At 50.9% G+C, this 21,577-nt stretch overlaps 2 protein-coding genes across 2 annotated transcripts; both read left to right on the plus strand.

Moving 5' to 3' along the window:
- The first annotated feature begins 249 nt into the window (after nucleotides 1-249).
- Nucleotides 250-15,685, plus strand: os9 (OS9 endoplasmic reticulum lectin). The gene is made up of 15 exons (XM_042344285.1): nucleotides 250-448; nucleotides 2,717-2,893; nucleotides 3,313-3,376; nucleotides 4,015-4,091; nucleotides 4,751-4,849; nucleotides 7,413-7,614; nucleotides 8,306-8,488; nucleotides 8,886-8,992; nucleotides 9,420-9,477; nucleotides 9,927-10,012; nucleotides 10,629-10,868; nucleotides 12,018-12,213; nucleotides 12,618-12,791; nucleotides 13,232-13,344; nucleotides 14,020-15,685. The coding sequence occupies exons 1-15, from the start codon at nucleotides 287-289 to the stop codon at nucleotides 14,155-14,157; spliced, it is 2,076 nt and encodes a 691-aa protein (XP_042200219.1). The 5' UTR covers nucleotides 250-286; the 3' UTR covers nucleotides 14,158-15,685.
- A 1,124-nt stretch (nucleotides 15,686-16,809) lies between these two features.
- c1galt1b (core 1 synthase, glycoprotein-N-acetylgalactosamine 3-beta-galactosyltransferase, 1b) lies at nucleotides 16,810-21,268 on the plus strand. Its single transcript, XM_042344297.1, has 5 exons — nucleotides 16,810-16,871; nucleotides 18,184-18,301; nucleotides 19,146-19,380; nucleotides 19,889-20,556; nucleotides 20,763-21,268. The coding sequence occupies exons 3-5, from the start codon at nucleotides 19,179-19,181 to the stop codon at nucleotides 20,964-20,966; spliced, it is 1,074 nt and encodes a 357-aa protein (XP_042200231.1). The 5' UTR covers nucleotides 16,810-16,871; nucleotides 18,184-18,301; nucleotides 19,146-19,178; the 3' UTR covers nucleotides 20,967-21,268.
- Nucleotides 21,269-21,577: the final 309 nt, after the last annotated feature.

Below are 21,577 nucleotides of genomic sequence, written 5' to 3' on the forward strand. Positions count from 1 at the left end.
AATCACCTTCCGGGAGGGGCGGGGGAATTTTTTAGGGGGGTTGGGCGGGCGCTTTATTGATGGACGTGGAGCGTAACCAATCAGGTGCTGCGCGGCGGCGTGATTGACGGCGTCGGGGGAGGCCGGGCGATGACGTCAGGCGGAGCGGTGTGATTGACGTGAAGGCTGACGAATGGCGTGCGGCGGAGCGGATGTGATGGGCGCGGACGGGGACCAATGGCGGCGCTGGGCGGGGCCGAGCGCGGAGGCGGGAACCATTGTGCGGGGAAGGCGGACAGGGGCCAAGATGGCGGCGAGGCGCGGGCTGTCGGCGCTCGGGCTGTGCCTGGCGATGGCTATGGCGGTGGCGCGGCTCCTGGGGGCGGCCGCGGGGCTGCTCAACGTGCAGGAGCTTCACGAGATGAAATACGGCATCGAGATCCTGTCCGAGCCCGTCATCAGGGGCCAGGTGAGCGGCCTGGGGGGGGCCTGGGGGGGAGGCCTGGGGGGGAGGCCTGGGGGTGAGGCCTGGGGGTGGGGGAGGCCTGGGGAGGCCCGGGGGGGGGAGGTCCGGGGGGGGGGAGGCCTGGGGGGGGGGGGAGGCCTGAGGGGGGGGAGGCCTGGGGGGGCCTGGGGGGAGGCCTGGGGGTTGGGGAGGCCTGGGGGGGGCCTGGGGGGGGGAGGCCTGGGGGTGGGGGAGGCCTGGGGGGGGGGGAGGCCTGGGGGGGGGGAGGCCTGGGGGGGGGAGGCCTGGGGTGGGGGAGGCCTGCGGGGGGGAGAGGCCGGGGGGGGGGGGGGGGGGAGGCCTATGTGCGAATGTGTGAGGGAGGGAGGGAGGGAAGAGGGGAGAAGAGAGGCCCAGATGGTGAGTGTAGCGGAGAGAGAGAGAGAGGGGAAGGAGAGGAGGGGAGAAAGAAAGAGGAAGTGGGGGTGGGGGCAAGAGGAGGGGGTGGGGATGTGCGAGAGAGAGAGAGAGAGAGGACAGCGGGAGTGTCAGTGCTGCTGATCTTCGGGTCAGACCGTCGCCCCCATCTTGGTCAGATGGACGTCAAAGGTCTTTGTGACTCGATTCGAAACGAGAAGAGTTGTCCCCCGAGTGTTGTGACCGACAGTCGCCCCCAAGTAAGTTGGTCCCGTGTCGCCGGTCGGCCCGGGGTCCAAACCCATCGTTGTGCTTCAGAATGTCCCGACCAGACCCGACAATTCCATGCATCCCACCTACATACGGACACGTGCGTCGCATGCCCCTCGTGCTCTCTGCTCCACGATCGCCGACCGTGCTTTCAAGCACAACAACAACAACTTGGATTTATATAGCGCCCTCCACGCCGGACGGTGTCTCAGAGCGCTTCACAGTCACCGATCCCGGGGCCGAGCCGGGGGGAGGGGGAGGTGACCAAAGGCGCGGTCGAAAAGATAGGTCTTCAGCAGAGACCTGAAAATAGGAAGAGAGGGAGTGAGGAAGGCGGTTCCAGAGCCTCGGGGCGTAGTGGCTGAAGGCACGGCCGCCGAGGGTGGAGCGGAGGACTCCGGGGACGAGTCGGAGGCCAGACCCGGGGAGCGAAGGCAACGGGTGCTGTTTTGAGGAGAGAGGAGGTCAGAGAGGTCGGGGGGTGCAGAGGAGTGCAGGGATTTGAAGACAAGGGTGAGGATCTTGAAGTCGATCCTCTCTGGGACAGGCAGTCAGTGCAGTCTGGCCAGGACCGGGGGGGATCGGGGAGTGGGGTTTGGTGCGGGTGAAAATGCGGGCGGCAGAGTTTTGAATGATCTGGATTTTATGGATGGTCGTGGAGGGGAGACCGACGCAGAGGGCCTTTGAACACCAGGCCCTGAATCTCTGGAACTCCTTGCCTCGATCGCTCCGTCCTGCCACCCGCTCTGTTTGTCTTCACCTGTGGACTTTTCTCTTCGGTCATCTCCGTCCCCATTTAGGGCTTGGCGTCAACCTACTGTTGACAGCGCTCTGTGACCTGCATGAAGATATCTGCAATATCAACACAAGTTGTTGTTGGAAACTCATGAGATCTTTATTGGAATGGAATGTGCACTCTTGACCCGTCACTGTTTGTGGGACATGATGAGCGAGGTCTCGGTTTGGTTTGCAAACTCTTTTGCAAGGCGATGGCCTTCTGCATGTGTCAGACACCTGACTGGCCACAAAAAAAGTGGCTGCTGCACTCATGTACAAATACAACAGCTGCAACTCTTAATAGTCATCTCCAAAAACATATTTTGAGATGTTTTGTTGTTCTAGTTTGCATATGGTATGATCGCTTAACGATTGTACTGCAGTATTACCATAATATCCGGTTCTACCAAATGACTTCCTTGTGCAGAATATTTTTGTTTCTATTTTAATAATAATCGTTGCATTTGACACAGCACCTGATCACGTCTTCGAGACGTCCCAAAGCGCTTCACAGGATATACTGTGAAGTGAATTGACCGCGTACTCTGTGGGCAAAACGCCGCAGCCATTTGTGCACAGCAATGTCCCCACAAACAGTCGTGGATTAAGTGACAAAATTCTCTTTTTTGAAGGGATTATTTCCCCTGGAAAGTGTCTAACATGCGGGTTCCTACTTACTCCTAGGTGAACAGAGGCGTGCGCGTGGAGTAAGGAAACTTGCCTCAGGTTTTGCCCTATCCCGCCTAAGCTCCCATTACAGTGCTTGTCAGTAACTGTTATTAACATAGCTTTTGTTTCCCTCCCGACCCCTTTTTTTGTTTTTTGCAGTCTAAATCCGACGATGTCGTAATAGTTTCTTCAAAATACAAGCAGTTATATGAGTGTCGGTTACCGGCTCAAGCCATGAAATTTCAGCAAGACGCTGAAGATGAAGGGCAGTCCTATACGGGGCTGGGAGTCGCTGAGCTATTAAAGCCTATGGATGCAGCACCTTGTCTTATAAAGGTACGTCCCTTTATCCTGACCAGACTGTACGTCTGTCTGTGTCCTTACGCGCTGAGGGAACATTTCCTGTCGTAAATGGGGGCCAAGATGGATAATAATATTCCTTGCATTTGATACAGCGCCTCGTCACATCTTGGAGATGCCTCAAAGCGCTTCACAGGATGCACTGTAAAGGGAATTGACTGACCATTTTGTGGCCAAAACGCGGCAATAATCGAAATGTAGGAATAATAGGTGGTATCCAGGAACAGAATGTAGCACGATATAATAACCATCACATCGAGGGCTGCATTCTCACTCTTTAGATGTTTCAAAAAATAGTGTGAAAATCTTGGGGGGTGTGATCGCGCTGGAGGTACTTGTAGCCAACTTAGTGGATGTCTGTGTATCCAAACTTACCGTTTGCTCTTTATTTTCAGACCAAAGATTGGTGGACGTATGAATTTTGCTACGGACAGTATATCAAGCAGTATCACATAGAAGGTACTTGAGCAAGGCTCTCACATATGCATTGATTTCATCTTCTTGACAAAAGCTTAACATTTGTGTTAATGCATTGCTGATCGTAAATTGTTTGCCGCATTTAACAATATTAATAATAACATAATCCTTGCATCTGATATAGTAACTTATCCAGCGCTCTGGGACTTCCTCCCGATGTTGAAGGGCGCTATATGAATGTAATTTTGTTATTGTTGTTATTATCACATCGTTGAGACGTCTCAAAGCGCTTCACAGAATATACTGAAAAGTGGATTGACTGTGTATTTGTGAGCAAAACGTGGCAACCAATTGTGCACAGCAGCGTCCCACAAACAGTCGTGGATTGAGTGACCAATGTTTTGGGGGATTATTACTTCCGGAAAGCAATCCGCCAATTTACTAACAACCCGGTTTCTACTTGCTGCTACGTAAACAGAGGCACGCGGAGTAAGGAAAGTTTGCCCCATTCGGGAATCCAACCCCAGATCCTCTCGCTCGAGACAACTGCTCTTAATCAATACACTACAGGATGTGGGTGTATTTCAGTCCTCCACTGAGCTCGGTTCTTAAATTCGGCCTATTTTTTTCGAGTGATTCAGGTTTCAACGGTTGCCGTTTTGCTATTTATATGCTTTCAGATTCTGAAGTTAAAGGAGAAGTTCTATATCTTGGAATTTACGAATCGGAGTTTGACTGGAATAATGAAACTGCTAAGGTACGTAGTACGTACGGCAAGCCAAAGGCCAGCAGTCTCGAACACTGCACTCGGTTTCCATCACAATGTTTCAGTCCTTTCAGTGTTAACTGAATACCAATCAGAAACCCACATTTTACTCCCAACAACAACTTCATGCGGGATAGCATCCCGAGCAATTCAAAGATAGATGTCGCTTAACCGTTTTGATCTCAACACTTCACATTTCATCTCAGCAGCTAAATAATGCGGCTGCAAAGAATGTAAGTGAATAGACAAGAGGGACTGGGTTTGTTCTTCTTAGAGCAGAGGCGGTGATGAGGAAATTTAATAGAGAGTCGCTGCATTTGGCCATTGTGCCTTGTACTATTATGAGCGATTTATCACAAAGATCACTCCGTGTAGCTTAAGATCCCAAATTCTGAAAGAGCTTGTTCTTGTGGGCATGTTCTTCAAAATTAAAATTGTGCAAAACTGTGGAAAAAAATCTTCAGTTCATTTTTAATTTGGAGGTTGGTTTTCCTGCTGTTCTTTAAAGAACCGGCTTCCAAATCAAGATTGTTGTGAAGACATCTCCAAAGTTCTGATTGCCTCGAGAGCCTTAAATGTCTCCCTTTGTTTCATGAAACATTCTTCAAAACATTTCCATTCCCCGTTCCCCTCCCCCCCACTGTTTACAGGCTTCAAAGCAACACAAGCTGAAGCGGTATCACAGCCAGACCTACGTGAACGGATCAAAGTGTGACCTGAACGAGAAGCCAAGAGAGGCAGAAGTCAGGGTAAGATTGTAAAAGCCCTGTAACCTGGCTCAGTCGCTCACCTCTGAGTCAAGGGTGTTCGTTCAAGCCCCCACGTCGGGAATTGGAACTCGTGTAGTCTATACTAACACTCCAAAGGTTGTCGGAAGCATTCATTCTTCAGTTGAGACGGTAAATCCAGGTTCCATCTGTGCCCGGTTAGCTGTTGGAACGAGAAGGGAGTTTCTCTCTCTCTCCCAGTGTCCTGGCCAACAATCCCATGAAAAAAAAATTGTGGTTCATGGCTGTATGCAAGTGGAGTGAGCGACCAATTTTATCACGCCAGGACACCAGGAGAGAGAAACTCGTTCGAATATAAAGTGCCATGAGATCGCTAGTTTGGTGCAAACTATTGTAGACAGCTTTGTGGTGTGGGGCTGCACTGAGATCCCCCTCCTCTCTTTCTCCCCCCCCCCCCCCCCAACGAGCTGTCAGAAAAGACTTTCATCCTCATCAGTCTGGCTGGATTCACACACAAGGTCACTGAGATAAAAGGGCTTCCTGTGCACCTTCCAATATCCGACCTGCTCCAATATTCAAAAGGCAATCTGGCCTCATGCATAAAATATTCTCTGAAGTGTGCAGCAGATTCCCAGCATACTGCTAAGCATATGTTTCAGATTACTCTTCCCCTTTTATCCCAGTCTTATTGAGGGACGTTGCTGTGTGCTGGTGGGTTAGTGGGCGGCTAACTGTACGATAAACACTAACTGAACTTGATGACAAAGGCCCATAAGCTGGTTTTGATCTCATCTTTCCACAATAGTCCCCATTTTCCTATTAGAGTATCCAGCCGAGTCTCAAATTATTCCTCCAATTTTAGACCATTATAAATTCTCCTGTCCGTCCATTGGGAAGATGTTTCATTTTTCCCAGCTGTACTTGTCCTGAGTGTACGAAGGAATGATTTTGAAGGGATTGGCTGCAAAATAAACAGTCACCGCACGTTACAGTATATTCTGTGAAGCGCTTCGAGGCGCATCAGAGACGTGATCAGGCGCTCTCCCTCTCCCAGTTGAAAAACCCAACAATCCCCCAGTTAAGATTGGTCGTTCACTTCCAGGCTGTTTGGGGGAAATTGCCGTGTGCAACTTGGTTCTGAGTTCACCTACAGGGATACACCGCGGCTGCACTTTACAGGAATAATCAGTCCTCCCAAGAGGCCCAAAAAATGGGGCAATTTAAATTAAACAAAGGAAAGATAAGACACCTGAGATGCCCACATACTGTTCTGTTGCGTAACTTGTGTGATATGTAGAATCAAATGTGTTTTTACCTGTTGTCGCCACATGAGGTCACCGTATCCTTGCAAGTTTCAGGACATAAAGTTGTGTGTCTTCCTGAAGTACACCTACGTAATAATAATAATAATCCTGGCATTTGATACCGCGCCTTATCACGTTGTTGAGACGTCTCAAAGCGCTTCACAGAACATACTGTAAAGTGGACAAATTAGACAGATTTCTGTTAGGAAATATTATCTCGGGGTACAGTATATAGTTTTGGACACGACGTGTGCAAGTGACTGCCAGGATGGTGGAAAGTGAACTGGATGGACCTTGTTTTTTTTTGTCTTACGTTCTTATGAGTGACTATTTTGTGGGCATAGCAATATCTCGCAAACAGCCATGGAGTGAGTGACCAATGTTTGGGGGGGAGGGGGTGGCGGTGAGATTGTTGGCCAAGACACATGTTTTATACAGTGAAGGACACTGTGGAGATGAAAGCTGAATTCTGGAGAAGATCTGTGTGTTCTCTGGCAACGAACACAAAGAAATAGTTTGCTGAGAGGTTAATCTACGTGCTGAGAGAAGAAGCCAAGCAGATGTCGTATGGATTTAATAAATGCCAATAGTGAACAGCGGGTGGAGAGAGAGAGAGAGAGGATTTCACACCGAAAGGTTAATGTCTCTTTCAGATGCTAATCGTCCAGTGTTTAATCTCTTTGATTCCTGGCGTCACAACCTTTTCACATGTTTTAATCCCATTTGGATGTGGTCTGGTGTCCTCCAAGGGGTGTGGTTTCTGTGTGTGCTGTCTGGTTCCTTTGTCCGTCGGCTGTGTTTGAGCGCCTTAAGAGGGTTTGCAAACAGCTTTTCCTATCGAAACAGAAACTAAATAAACTAGAGTGAATAAATGAATCAATTAATTGGTAAACCTGATCGATGGCTCACATTTACAGATATTGACAAAAGGTCTTTACGAAAATGAATGATAGATTTACTGTGTGTTCAGTGGACTAGGGTTAGGGTTATTTTAGATTGATTCACACAGAGCCCCACTCTCTCTGAAACTCTCCACCTTCACCCCTCCCTCCTCAACTTTAACCCCCGTCCTAAGACCTTTCTTTCATCTGTGTTTTTGCTCGTTTCCCATTGTTCGTTCCTCATCCTCTCCCTCCGTGCTCAGCTCGAGCTCCCAGACGCTTCGGTGAAACAGTTTGAGCAGTCCTCTGACATGAACGGCGCTGTGTTAAATGTAAAGTTGTTGTTTTCGTATTCCTTTCCAAATGCTGTGAAGCTTCCTCTGTGTGTTTGTTCACCAGTTCCTGTGTGAGGAGGGATCCGGAGATTACTTGGCTCGAGTGGATGAGCCCCAGTCGTGCAGTTATGTCCTGACGGTTCACACCACTCGCATCTGCCACCACCCCTATCTGCGCTCCCCTGTGGCCTCCAAACCCCAGCCCATTAAATGTCAGCCTGCCCTCAGCCCAGAGCAGTACGTGGAGTATGTCAAGGCCCAAGTGTGTAAGTAAAGGCTTATATGTGATAAGCGCAAACTGAGTGTCAATGTTCATGTACTGAGTGGGCCACGACTATGCAAATCCGGTGACGTTCTCAAACAACGATTCCTGGGTGGGTCAGGGCGAAACCTTGCTCCACACACGCACCTCTGTTTAACCAGCAGTAAGTAGGAACCTAGTTGTGAGTCGATTGGCGGATTGCTTTACCGGGGGTAATAATTCCTTCAAAAAAAAATAATCCACGACCTCTGTGTGAAATTGGCTGCCGTGTTTCACCCACCAAATATACAGTCAATTCACTTTACGGTATATTCTTTGAACAACAGCAACAGCTGTATGAGAAATAGAGCACCTCTCATTGAGACATCTCAATGATGTGATTAGGCGCTATATCAAATTCAGCCAATTGCGCTCAGCAGTATCCCACAAATAGTCATGGAGTGAGTGACCCACATTTTTTTTTCTGGATGGGACGAGATTATTACCCTGGAAAGCGATCCAGCAATCGACTAACAACCACGTTCCTACTTACTGCTAGGTAAACAGAGGCATGTGGAGTAAGGAAACTTGCCTAAGGTTTCGCCCTGCCCGGGAATCAAACCTCGGTCCTCTGGCTTGTGAGGCGAGCGGGAACCACTGTGCTACGAGACTTATTATGATGATTGTTGTTATACTGTTCCCTCTCTTGTGCTCAGCTGACACGAAACGCAAAGTGGAAAAGATCTCAGAGGAGCTGAAGACCCTGGATGAGATGCTGTTGAAGGACCAGCCAGTTCAGACTGAGGAGGATCCCCAGAGTGCGGAGGCTGCAGAGGGAGAGAGTCTGACAACAGGAGAGGAACAGGGAGAGAGCCAGGAGAACACAATGTGGGTGGACGGTACGTTGGACACTGTCTGAGGCTGACTTTAATAATCCTTTCATTTGCTGTAACACCTACCACGTCAGGAGGACGTCCCAAAGGCAAGGGAAGGAGCAAGGCAAAGGGACTGAGGGATGGAGTTCCAAAGGGTGGCAACAGAGAGGCTGAAGGCCCGCCCGCCGATGGTGGGCCGGGCGGGGGACATGGAGCAGACAGTTCCAAATGAAGTTAGCAGGTCACAGAGAGGGAGGAGTAAGGCTGTGGAGGGCTTTGAAGGCGAGGGCCTACGACTGCGTTTACCTTTCTTCGGCGTCCTTCTTGTTATAAAGCGTTGTAAGATGCCATCCATGGGTATGAATGCCGGTTGTTCTGGATTAATGGCGTGTGTTTAATGCTGACTATCCCCCCCTCTCAGAAGGTGTCCCCTCCGATTCCCGGGAGATCGAGGAAGAATTGTGGGTTGGAGATGGCAAACAGGAAGTCAGCGATGGAGCCATGTCACAGGAGGGAGGGAATGAAGAGGTAGCAGAGACAACTGATTATTATTATTATTATTATTAGTACGAAGAACATTATCCTCAAACTTTCTTTCCCTCTGGCTTCCCTCCGCAGCGATCCCAATGCAGCCATCAAGCTGCTAACAAACATCTCTCCTCCACCTTCATGTCCTTGCACCCCCCGCCCCCCTTGAAATCCAGGACTGTCTCCAAACCCACCCACTCTCCCTGGTATAACAGCCACCTCCTCTCCCTTAAATCGCAAACCAACCGAAGCCCCTATAAATGCAATTTGTTGTTCAGTATTGCTCTCTCTGGCTTTTATTAAAGGAGGTCTGATGGAAAATTAATGTAAATTGTCCTGTTGAGATCTGGGCAGAGAATTCCCGTCTGGGAAACCTCGTGGAGAGGTCAAATACAGCTGTGGATTTTTATTTTATTTTACTCTTCAGGCAGAGCCAGCTGAGCAGGTAGAGGGTGAAGACCTGGATGACAGCCTAGATGAACAAGGTAAGAGACGTTCTGTGTGATTTCCTCTCCTCAACCATCTTCCCAAAGACTCGGGAGAAAGGATATTCACTTCCAATAACGTTGCAGCTGTCTTTAACCCACTGCTCTTTTACCCCAGGGAAGTGGATAGGTCTTGTGTCTTGCCTTCTGCTATCCTCTTTGAAGTGGTATAGAGTGCTAGGGCACAGAAACAGCCCATTAGGTCCAAATCCCTGACTGTCCAGCGCCTTGGGACGTCCACCCAATAGGAAAGGTGCTGTACAAATGTAATTTTGCATTGTAATCTGACCCAGTGTCAATACTCCACACGCGTTCTCGCCCCTCTAATGACCCTCACCTCTATACCTGACCCCACTCCCAACCCCCAGCTCCCCTCCTGAACCTGTTCTTTTGTGACCTTTACAGGAAGAGTGATTTGGGCAATGCTGTTATTTGTTTGCTCCCTTTAGGGAAACAGAAGATAAAATTTCGACTGATCCGGAATCCTGAAGACTTTGTGAAGTTTGTCAGAGAATTAAAAAAGCAAAATAAAAAGGTTTGTGTTTCACTGCCCACACTCCGCTTGCTGGTCTCAAAGATAATACTTTTGTGGTTCTTAACAACACCTGGGGTTTCTCATAACCGTCAAACTGCCTCAAATGGTATTTGAGAGCTCACAGCAGTTTTAGTTTAAAGTATAAATCGATCCTCTCCCTCGTCTTACAAATCGCTGCATGGTCTGGCACCTCCCAACCTTTCTGACCTGCTTTCTCCCAAATCCACTACCCGCTGCCTCCGACCCCTCGGCTGACTCCGGCCTCCTGCTTGACCTCGTCCCCTTCCGCTCCACCGTTGGCGGCTGCGCTTTCAGCCACTACGCCCGATTCTTTGGAACTCTCCCCCTCCAATCCCTCCACCTCCACCACCTCCCTCCAATCCCTCTTTTAGATCACGGCTGACCCCATTTCCAAGCCTCGTGCCACTCCTCCCTCCGGCTCAGGGTCAGGCTCCGTCACTGTTAAGAGCTCTGAGACGTTGCCCTCCGTGAAGGGCGCTGTGTGAATGGAATTTGTTGTTGTAAACAAAATGAGGTTGAGCGTGGGTCATGATTCACTTGTCTCTGTCTGTGTGTGTGTCTCTTTCTGTCTATCTGTCTCTCTCTCACACCCAAGAGGAAAGGTGAGGACCAGGACCTAACCCCAGAGCAATCTGCGGGAGGCACCGAGGAGCAGATTGCACACACATCAACGTTGGAAAGACTGGAAGAAGGAGTTGACGACGAGGAAGGCCAACTCCTCGAAGAGTTTGAGAAGCAACTTCAGGACGTGACTTTACCCAAGTCCAAGATGTCAGAAATTAAAAGGGAAGTGAAAGAAGAAATGGAGAAAGAAATTGCAACTCTCATTGATGAGGTGAGCGACTACTTCTTGACCTTAAACTTAAACGTTCTAAGAGCTAGATTCTAAATGTGCCTTTGGGACTCTTATCCCACATTCCCTTCGCCTCGCTCCCTCCCTTCCTCGTCTCCTTCAAGGCCTCTCAAGATCCTCCTCATCGACCACTCCTTTGGTTTGGGTGAAGGGGGTTGCAGGGAAAGCATTGGGCGAGACTGTGGAGGGATTTAAATGTATTCCCTGTAGAATATATAGATACAGTTGGTTGTTGTTGTTGTTGTAGTATGCCTTTATAAGTTCCCTTCTCAGGCAGCAGCTTCTCTGGAGTCCTGGTTTAGCTTGTCTCTCCCTAGCTGCAGACATTTGTGCGTTCTGCTCTGAAGCAGCAAAGCATTAGTGGAAGTCGGTTACTGAAGCCAAAAAGTGCAGGAGATGGAATCCGTCCCATTTTACTTCAAACAAACAGTTTTGCGTCAGTGAACACTTCTTTGTGTTTCGGAAACTGTTCCCTGCAGCATTGTTTTTAACCGGAAACAATCTGTCACTGAGTGACCTGTTCCATTGGTTAAACAACTGACTGACAGTGGCTGCAGGAAACTCCAGACTGGAATGCCTTGTTACCCGTCAGTTGTTAATGACTTGCTGGAACTCACTCCTGAGTATTAATTGTGTATAGAATTAATTATATCTTCAATATCTTCTCATCTCCTTAACCTCCCAGGCCTTGCCCTCAGACTGATTGACCCTGTGCATAAAATAAGCATCAGTTTCACTCTCTTGAACCTTTCTCCTCTTTCCAATCTTGTCTGTCGAGAGAGACACATCTTTCCTATGTGAAGGCGTTATATAAAAGCAAGGTGTCCGGTTCTATCATCCTTGGCAGTTCATCTGGTTTCCAAGTTTTTAAAAAAAACAAACCTTTACACTGTAAAACTCTTGCCAACACTAATTTGTCATCTAACTCACAAGCTTTGTAAAAGGGTGATTTAGTGGCAGAGTTTAAAGTCTGAGGCTCCATTTGTGCTTGTACATGTATTGGCTCCTGTTAAAACGTTGCTCTTTCGGAGTGTAGGAGCATAATGGCAGTTTGGAGAAATTGGGTAATCTTTAACCTCTCATCAGATTAGAGCTAAATTTGGTCACTTAAACCCTTGTAACTTTCCCCAGGCCGAAGGTGAACTTGAAGCAGAAGGTCTGAAAGGGGAATTTGATCACAATCAAGCCACTAAGAGCTTGGCCAGTACTCTGAACAAACTCATAGAGAAGCTGGAGACTAAAGAGGAAGAAGAGGAGGAGGAGGAGGAGGAGGAGGAAGCTGACCCCACCAGAGGCAGCCCTGGGCGCTCTCCCAAACCTGTCCCAGGTATTTATCTTCCTGGACTGTAGTGTAATATCTAATCCATATTATAATAATCCTTGTCTTTGATAAAGCGTCTTATCATGTCGTTCGGTTGTTTCAAATTCCAAATGCTCTGGGACGTTGCGTGAGGGATGCTATATAAATGCGAGTTGCTATTGTTATTCAAAGCTCTTCACGGAATGTATTGTCAAGTGAATTGACTGTATTTTACGAGCCCAATTTACCGCCAAATGTCGACCGGCTTCTCTTAACCTCAATGTTATCGGATGTTTCTAATGCAAGTTAGCTGAGGTGGGCACCTTGACAAGTTTTCTTGAACACAAAAGGCGGGAGGGTGGGAGGGAAGGGTGGGGGGAGGGAGGGATGTCCATTTAGTGTTTGTTGATCGCTGGCTTCCCATGTTTCAGAAGCTGATGAAGAGCGAGAGGCACACGTCAAGGTCCGTGTCACCAAAATCAATCCTGGCAGCTCACTGCACAAAGAGATGAGGGTGCGGGAGATGAGTGGCACAGACCCCCAACTGCGACAGATCGAGAATGTGGTGAAAGAACAGCTGGAGAAGGCGGGATTGAAGGCAGAAGGTAGTTTGGATTCCCCACTCGCCTCCTCGCATTCCAGACATTTTCTTATAACAATAATTTGTTATGATTTTTGATATTTGATATGGCGCCTTATCACGTCTTCGAGACGTCTCAAAGTCCGGGATACACTGTAAAGTGAATTGACTGTATATTTTGTGGCGAAACGTGGCAGCCAATTGCACACAGAAGGGTCCCTACAAACAGCCGTGAGTTGAGCGACCAAATTATTATTATCAATTATTTTTGAACGGATTATTAATCCCATAAAAGTGATCCGCCAATCGGGTTCCTACTGACTGCTGGTAAATAGAGGAGTGTGTGTGCAGTAAGGAAACTTGCCCAAGGTTTCGCCCTGACCCGCCTGGAAATCAAACTCGGCTCAATATCAGTATCGAGTTTTGTTTTGTGTGGGTTATAAATGCCTGAACTTTTCTTTCCAGGTAAAATTGAAGTGAAGATTGTAACGACTGGATCACTGGGCGATGAAGATGACCTGCACTGGCTGTCCGAGGAAGACACTAAATCCTTCAGAGAGCTTCTCATTAACTTACTGGTGAGTTCAGCTTCACCTTTCACACTTGTGTCTGCTGGATTTGCCAACACTTTACAGCAGCTCCCGTGCAGTAACTTCAGAGGTCCTCCCAATGTGCTTATTGGTACACAGTGAACCTTATCGGACGAATGAACATGACTCTCATACAATGGGTCAGATTGCCTTCTACCCTCCTACATTTCTTTGGAAGGGCCAACCAGTCACTAGGGGCAGGGAATCCTCCCACTCAGCTCCTGTCAATCCTGCAAGCCCAAACCCTACCGGTCCTACCTGGACAAACAGCGGGAAAGCTTGCCAGACAGTGAAATCAATGGTAAGCTATGTGGCTTTAGCTGGTTAGATTTCAGCGCACACTTCTGGGCTCCTCCCCCAAGCCTTGCCTCTTGCCAACCTGTGCCTAATACTCTCCAAGATTAGGAAAGCAGGATGTGTATCTCCAGAGAGAGAGAGAGAAAGAGCGCGTTCTATTCCAACAATCGTTCTCTGGGTTTTCCACGTGTGGGTGGGATGAGTGGAATTCCCAACTTGGTTTGGAGACTCTTAAGCAACGGCGATGGGTTGTTTCAGACACCCGGCTGGCCAAAAAAAACTTTCTTGTCCGGTGTGTTGATCTAGGCCGTGACCCTTCAGCCTCTAGCACTAAGTTTACTGAAGGATCTCTTGTGTTTTGAGCAGACTGGGAGCAATGACGAGGTCTCCAAAGAGCAGGAAAGGCAGCAACAGCTAGAGGATAATTACCGCTTTGTGTGGGGGAATAGCCAGGAAGACGCACAGTCAGCGAGCACCACAGACTCTGATGACATGGACTTCTAGACTCTGGACTGAAGGGAAACATCTCCCAGTGTTGGTACACACAAAAATCATTTGCACTTTGCCATGTGTCGTGGCACATTTGCTGTGATCACTGATCAGCAAGGATAATAAATGGACCTGCAGAATAACGGTCAGAAATGTTGTATTTTTATTGATAAGTTAAAGCGACATTTTTTCCCGGTGTTCACATATATGTATATAAAATATATATTTACATCTACATTTGGGATGACAGTGCCTTTGGGACGTATATAATATATATACTATATATATATATATATAAAATGCAGTCTTTTATTGAGGTTTTATTCTTTTGGAAGTGGGTGAACAATAGTGCATCTGTTTGTGTTGTGTGTGTATGTGTGGGGGTGGGGTGGGGGGGAGGATTTTGCTTCGATCTTATGAATGTATTTCTTAGTGTTGAGCTAGACCACTAGAATGGAGACTGTGCAACACTGCTCACCTGCAGACCCTGTCCCCCTGGAGGGACTGACTGCTCTTTGACCACGTGGAGATCACTACCTGATGGGACTGTGCTTGTCATCTCTCGGAGGTGTTGGTTCCTGGGGTTCCGAGACGTTGCTGCTCCAACTAATTGGTCGTTCGTTCGTTGGTTCCTCCCGTGGGGACGAGGCAGGAGTGAGGACCGGGGGAACCCAGCTGTGGAGCGTGCCAAGCCTGGTCCAGCCCACCCAACAACCAGCACACGTGCACTTTCCAGCAGGGATTCTGCATTCAGAAACGAGAACTGTGGCTGAGGATCTTACCCTGTGTCGCCCAAGGCCAATTGGGGCTGCGTGGCCTACATCACACAAACTGCATGCATCCTCTTGTCTGATGTTAGAGTTGGGAGTCCATCTCCTGGAGGAAGGGAGCTTCCTAATCTCTCGCCAGGCTTGTGTTCACGTTGATGTCTCTCTCACTCGTTGGTGATCGAATGTAACACTTGAAAACTGCAGAGGAAAGAAACCTCCGCGTCCTTCAAACCTGTGATTTGAACAGCCAGACGCCAAGCCTGAGACCCATCAAATCGGTGACTGGGAGACGTTAACAGATGCCAAATATGCTCTTCATCTGGTTTCCATGCTTACAAGTGAAGGCATTCCTTATTATCAATCCAACAGTGAATGAATTGCTGCTAACTCTGTGGCCAACCTGTATATCACGGCTAAATTACAATACTATTAGCTGCTGGATGTTCACAGGTGGCCAGTAAGTGTTTTGTTCTTATCTGTGTACACTTCAATCAGTGTCTTATCCTCTTATTAATTTGTGTTCCTTGTTTGTTTTTTGTCCCAGCTGCTTTGTGAATCAAAATGTGGACTTGCTTTGCGATTTTATTATTATGATGATGATTGTGATTGATAATCAGCATCCCGTAATGACACTTTGCCACGACTGGGAGAACAAAAGGCCTTGGAGGGGAAAAAATGCAAAGAAAAAAAAACTGGTTATCTTTCTCAAAGGTTTCTGAAATATTTGGGCAACACTGTGATTCGATGTTTAATAAAGAGCAGTCTCCAGCTGATCGGGCGTGTTTAATCTCCTTTCCTGAGTCCAGCTCCTTGACCAGCTTTAAGGTTATAGTAATCCTTACATGTGGTAAGTGATTTTCACATCAGGACGACGCCTCAAAGCACTTCACAGGATTCACTGTGTCACTGTGCCCGAGGTGTCTCCTGGTGTCTGGCCAATAATCCTCCAGATAAGTATTGAGACGGTTCACAACCGTATGTGGGACTTTGCTGTCTGAAAAATGGCTGCCGCCTTTGGGACATCGGTGCCTTTGGGATGTCCTCCCGGCGTGAAAGGTGTATTCACATATATAATGCAACTTGTTGTTTGTTCTTGGCATTTGTCTATAAAAGTCACTAAAAATGAAGCTGATTACAATGAATCTTTAGATATTTCACGGCGATAAGGTGCAACATTCCTTCGTCAAAAGTGGTTCTGCCGGAGTGGCTGGAGGAGAGCCAGCGATGACGGACCCAACGGGAGGACTCCGGTTGTGATCTGGGGTTTGGACGGAAATAGTTTTTGTTTCAATGCTGCTCTCCCTGTAGTCAGTAACCTAACCTGTTAAGGCAGCAGGAGGGACAGGTCGACTCGCGTTAGCCCACAGTTCAATTCCTTTTCAAGTTGCGCTTATTCTCCAGAGTGGGGGGGGCGGAGGTACGCAGGGTCTCCTTACAGCAGAATATCAGGATCGAGCGGGTCCACGGTGTCCCAGGGCACTCACCGCTGAGCCCGGCCTGGCTCGTCCCTGGTCCCCCAACCCCCCCCCCCCTCCGCCACAAAGGCTTGGCTCTCGCCAACCTGCGCCTAATACTCTCTGGAATTAGGTAAACGGAGGGGGTGGGGGGGGTGGGGGGTCCCTCCAGGGAGAGAGTGAGAGAGAGAGAGAGGGTTCCCTCATGACAGACAAAACACACAATGACAAAATGACACTCCACAGCGAGCGCCTGCGAACGTCCCAAAACACAGTCACTACACCTCACACGGTCTCTTCTGTGAAGGGGTGGGCGGGGCGGAGGGGCGGGGCTTTGAGACGGGGCGGCTGCGGCGGCCAATCAGCGGCGAGTGGGGCGGGGCGCAGGCTGGCGGAAGGGGTTTCGACCAATGGGAGTGCTCGAGGCCGGGAAAGGGGGCGGAGCGGTATATAAAGGGCTGAGAGCGGCCGCAGCGACCGTTAGTGGCGGCGCCGGAAGGAGGAGGTGAGTGTGAGGGGGAGAGTGTGAGGGGGGGGAGAGGGGTAAATAATATTAAGCCCTGACTTGGTCTCCCCCTCCCCCCCCCCTCTCGCTCTCTGTACTTTATGCGGGTGGGGGTGGGAGACTCCAATACCTCCCTCACACACACACACACACACGCCCCCCCCCCCCCACTCCAGGAGCAGGACTGGCCTTGCCCACAGTGGGGGGTGGGGGAGTGGTGGGGGGGGGGGGGAGAGACAGTGGCTGGAAATTGGAGTTGTTCTATTTTATGCCCCCCCCCTCACACAGTGCGGGTGGTACAATCCGCCAGGGCGGACGCGCGAGGAGCAGCCCGACCTCGGCCCCGCCCCCTCCGCTCAGATTGATTGACGGGGCCCGGGGCAGCCAATCAGGGCCGAGAGGGGCGGGGCTGGGGAGGGCTGGGGGGAGGGGTTTCGGGGGTCGCTCGACCAATCCGGAGGGCGGGGCTGAGGGCTCAGCCAATCCGGGCGATGGGGGGCGGGTCCCAGCTCGGGGGGGCGGGGTTTATATAGCGCCCGAGGAGTGACAGTGGGAGGAGGTGAGTGACCTGAAGCTCTGCTCTATCCCTTTATCTGCTCTCTATCTCCTTCTCTCTCTCTCTCTCTCTCTCTCTATCCCTCAGCCTTCTCTTCGCCTTCGAGGCGTCACAGATCTCCTCACACGATACCCAGTAAAGTGTAGTGACTGTGTATTTCGTGGGCGAAGCGCAGCAGCCACTTGTGCCCCACCCTCGCCCGACCCCATCGCCCCCATCGCCCCGACCCCATCGCCCCCGACCCCATCGCCCCCATCGCCCCCGACCCCATCGCCCCCGACCCCATCGCCCCCCCCCCGACCCCATCGCCCCCGACCATCGCCCCATCGCCCCGACCCCATCGCCCCCATCGCCCCCGACCCCATCGCCCCCATCGCCCCCGACCCATCGCCCCGACCCCATCGCCCCCGCGCTCCCGACCCCATCGCCCCCACCCTCCCCGACCCCATCGCCCATCACCCACCCTCCCCGACCCCATCGCCCCGCCCTCCCCGCTCCCCATCCCCCAGAGAATCGAGTTCAAGATCTTCGTCCTCACCTTTAAGGCCCTCCATCCCCTCGTCCCCTCCCAACGAGCAAAGGCCAAGGTTCGGAGATTGTGTTTGTCCACGTGGAGTGGCCGGAATATAGGCGCAGAGTCAATATTACTCAACTGCAAAATTTTCTGTTTTTTTCTCACTGTTTCTCTGTCTCTTTCTATGTCTCTCTCTCTGTCTGTCTGTCTGTCTCTCACTCTGTCTCTCTCTCTCTCTCTAGTTACCATCTTGACTGCTGTCCGCACACAGTCTGAGAGGTGGGAAGACACTGCTCTGAAGATTATGACAGTAATATTTAACTAAATGGAGTTGGGTTAAGAAGGAGACCTCTGACGAAGGTACTCAACTCCTTCAGCAAAATCCCGTTGGCCTTGTTCTGCCAGATCTCATTGCTCACTTTTTCACCATTTATCCCTTAATCCCCTGACTTCCCAAAGTAACTATCTCTTTCTTAAACATGGCTCCGATCTGCCCCAACGCCACCTGAGGCCGTGTGTTCCGCACTCTGACTTCCGTGGGACTAAGTGTTTTCCAGTTTCACTTCTAACTTCCAGAAGACGTGAAAAGCACTATTATCAAATGCAAGGAATGTTATTTATTTATTTTATATAACCCATTTTAGCTCTCCTTTGAACCCTGGAGGGTATTAGGCACAGGTCGGCAAGAGCCAAGGCTTGGGTGGGGGGGAGCCCGGAGTGTGAGTTGGGGGTAACTGTTGGAGTCTAAACCCATCCAGAGATTGGCCATTGATATTGCTTTCCCGCTGCTTGTCCAGCTAGGACCACCCTCCCCATTAGTTGGTTGGTTGGTTGGTGGGTGGGTGGGTGGGTGGGTTGGTGCTTTGGCTGCAGGGTTAACAGGAGCTGAGGGGGAGGATTCCCTGCCCCCAGTGACTGGCCTTGCCCTTCCAGATCCATTCCTGCACCAGAGAGAATGAGCGTCCACTGTATAGCTCTCCAATCCCCTTTATTATTTTAAACTTCTCAATCAGATCATCCCTTTAATCGCCTCTTCCCTAAAGTATATAAGGCCAGGCTCCCCATCCCAGCTAAAACCTTACAGACTCGTAATAACTTAATCCAGTGGATTATTGCTGGGCCGGACTGGGGTGGGTGGTGCTGAGACGTCTCAACAACGTGATAAGGTGCCATATCAAATGAAAGGATTATTATTATTACACAGGTCTCAGGGTGAGGGTTTAGCAGAGACGGAAAGATGGCTACCCTCTGCTCCCGCTCCTGCTTGTCTTTCCTCTTCGGGGTCCTGATAGGAATATTCAGCTTGTACTTCATCACCAACTACTTCTCCTTCATCCGACACTTCAGCCTCCAGCCTGAGGGGCAGAACCGCTCCCGGGAAAGGTCCCACCGACCGGGAGTCACCGTGTCAGCCAGCACCAGCCACCGAGCTGCACTAGGTACCATTCAACAGCAAATTACACAGCCCCCTCACGTGGGGTAGAGTCCTGGAGCGCTTGATGGTGGCGGAGTTTGACCCCGAGTTGGGGGGAGAGGTTGGGAGGCGAGATGACTGTGAGCACGGTCAAAAAAGAAAGTCTTTGGGTGGGATTTGAAAGTGGGGAGAGGGGAACGAGGCAGAGAGATTGAGGGAGAGAGTTCCAGAGTTTCGGGGCGCAGTGGCTGTAAGCGGTGGTGGGGGCGGGGGTGCCAGGAGGTACAGACGAGGCTGGAGGCAGCGGGAGATGTGGAGCGTGGAGTAAACAGATCAGAGAGGTAGGGAGGGGGGAGGGTGTGTGGGGCTGAAGGCCAGATGGTGGGGTGGGCGGGGTTTGGTGGGGGGTGTAGGGGGTGTGGGGAGAGACATGGAGCAGACCAGAGTCCGCTGAGAGGACAGGTCACTGATGTGGGGAGGGAGTGAGGTCCTGGCACTAGGAATACAGTCTGAACGTGGTTTGATCCCCTCAGGTGTGGACAGCGCGATGGCGGACAGCCTCTACAGGCATGTGCGTGTGCTGTGCTGGGTGATGACGGGGCCGAACACGCTTCAGACCAAAGCCAAGCACGTGAACGCCACGTGGGGTCGGCACTGCAACACGGTGCTGTTCATGAGCTCCGCGCAGGACAGCGAGGGGCTCAGCATCGGCCTGGGCACGGGCGAGGGGCGCGACCAGCTGTACTGGAAAACCATCCGAGCCTTCCAGTACGTCCACCAACATCACCTGCATTCGGCCGACTGGTTCCTCAAAGCCGACGACGATACCTTCATGGTGCTGGGGAACCTGCGGTGGCTCCTGTCTGCTCACTCGCCCGACCGGCCCGTCTACTTCGGCAAGAGGTTCAAGCCCTACGTCAAGCAGGGCTACATGAGCGGTGGGGCGGGCTACGTGCTGAGCCGGGAGGCCCTCCGCAGGTTTGTGGCCGGCTTCGAGGCCAACGTGTGCGCCCACACCTCCCCCGTGGAGGACCTGGCCCTGGGGCAGTGCCTGGCCAAGGTGGGAGTGGAGGCCGGGGACTCGAGGGACTCCCTGAGCAGAGAAACCTTCCATCCCTTCATACCGGAGCATCACCTGATTCCCGGGATCCTGCCCAAGAGCTTCTGGTATTGGAGCTACTGCTATTACCCCATCGTGGAGGTGAGCGATTTAAGGAATTCAATGCAGGACGTGAATGTTTGTCCCTCTGTGCCTCCCCACCCACCATGTGTAGTGACTGAGAATCTGTCTGGTTGGGTTTGTTTGTGTGTGTTGTGTGTGTGGTGTGTGTACACGCCCTGGGATGTCTTCCCGACGTGAAGGGTGGAATACAAGTGTAATCTGCTGCTGCTGTTGTGTGTACACAGGGACCCCAGTGCTGCTCTGACCTGGCCGTCTCCTTCCACTACGTCAACCCGCAGCTCATGTACGAGCTGGAGTACCTGGTCCACCACCTGCGGCCGTACGGCTACCACTTCCGTTACCGGCCCGAGGGGGAGTTGCCGCGAGCCCAGGCGAGCTCGGAGCCCGCCCCACACAACAGCACAGAGCGTCGCCAGCTGCTGCCGTGACGGAGCCCGGCGCAGAGACGGTGGCTACAACGTGCGGCAATCAGTGCACGATTGGAGACGTTCTCGCTGGAAGGAGTGAGGTTACCTTTCTCTCTCTCTCTCCTCCTCCTCCTTCACAGCTGCCGTCCCCACAGAGTCCGAGCGGCAGTTGTTCACGCGCGGTGAGCTTTGGCTCTGAGCTGAGCTGAGAGTCGGTGAGTTATTCCACAGTGAGAGGCTCACAGACTGAGACTGAGCCTCCGCTCGCTGTGCTCACTCTGGATTGGAACCCTCGTCATTTTCTACGTTAACCCAACTGAACTCCGCACAGACCGGTCACCGGGTGAACTCCAGCCCGCGAGTCACCGGAGCCTTCACGCTCCGTTCCTCTCCACGGTGGGGTGGGGGGTGGGTGGGGGGGTGAGGGAGCTACGGGCCTCTGAGCCTGAGGGGACACGGAAGGAGGGAGGGAGAGAGCGAGAGAGAGGGAGGTTTGGTTCGCTAACTAAAGCAGCCCATCGGCAAATCCCGACGTTTGTTACGAAACCAAATTAATCCTCTCTTTCCAAATCAGTTTGGTTTATCAAATGCAAAACAATTATTATTATTATTGTTATTATTATTATCTGCAC

The sequence above is a fragment of the Callorhinchus milii genome, unplaced genomic scaffold (genome assembly GCF_018977255.1).
Source record: "Callorhinchus milii isolate IMCB2004 unplaced genomic scaffold, IMCB_Cmil_1.0 Scaffold27, whole genome shotgun sequence".
NCBI classification, from domain to species: domain Eukaryota; kingdom Metazoa; phylum Chordata; class Chondrichthyes; order Chimaeriformes; family Callorhinchidae; genus Callorhinchus; species Callorhinchus milii.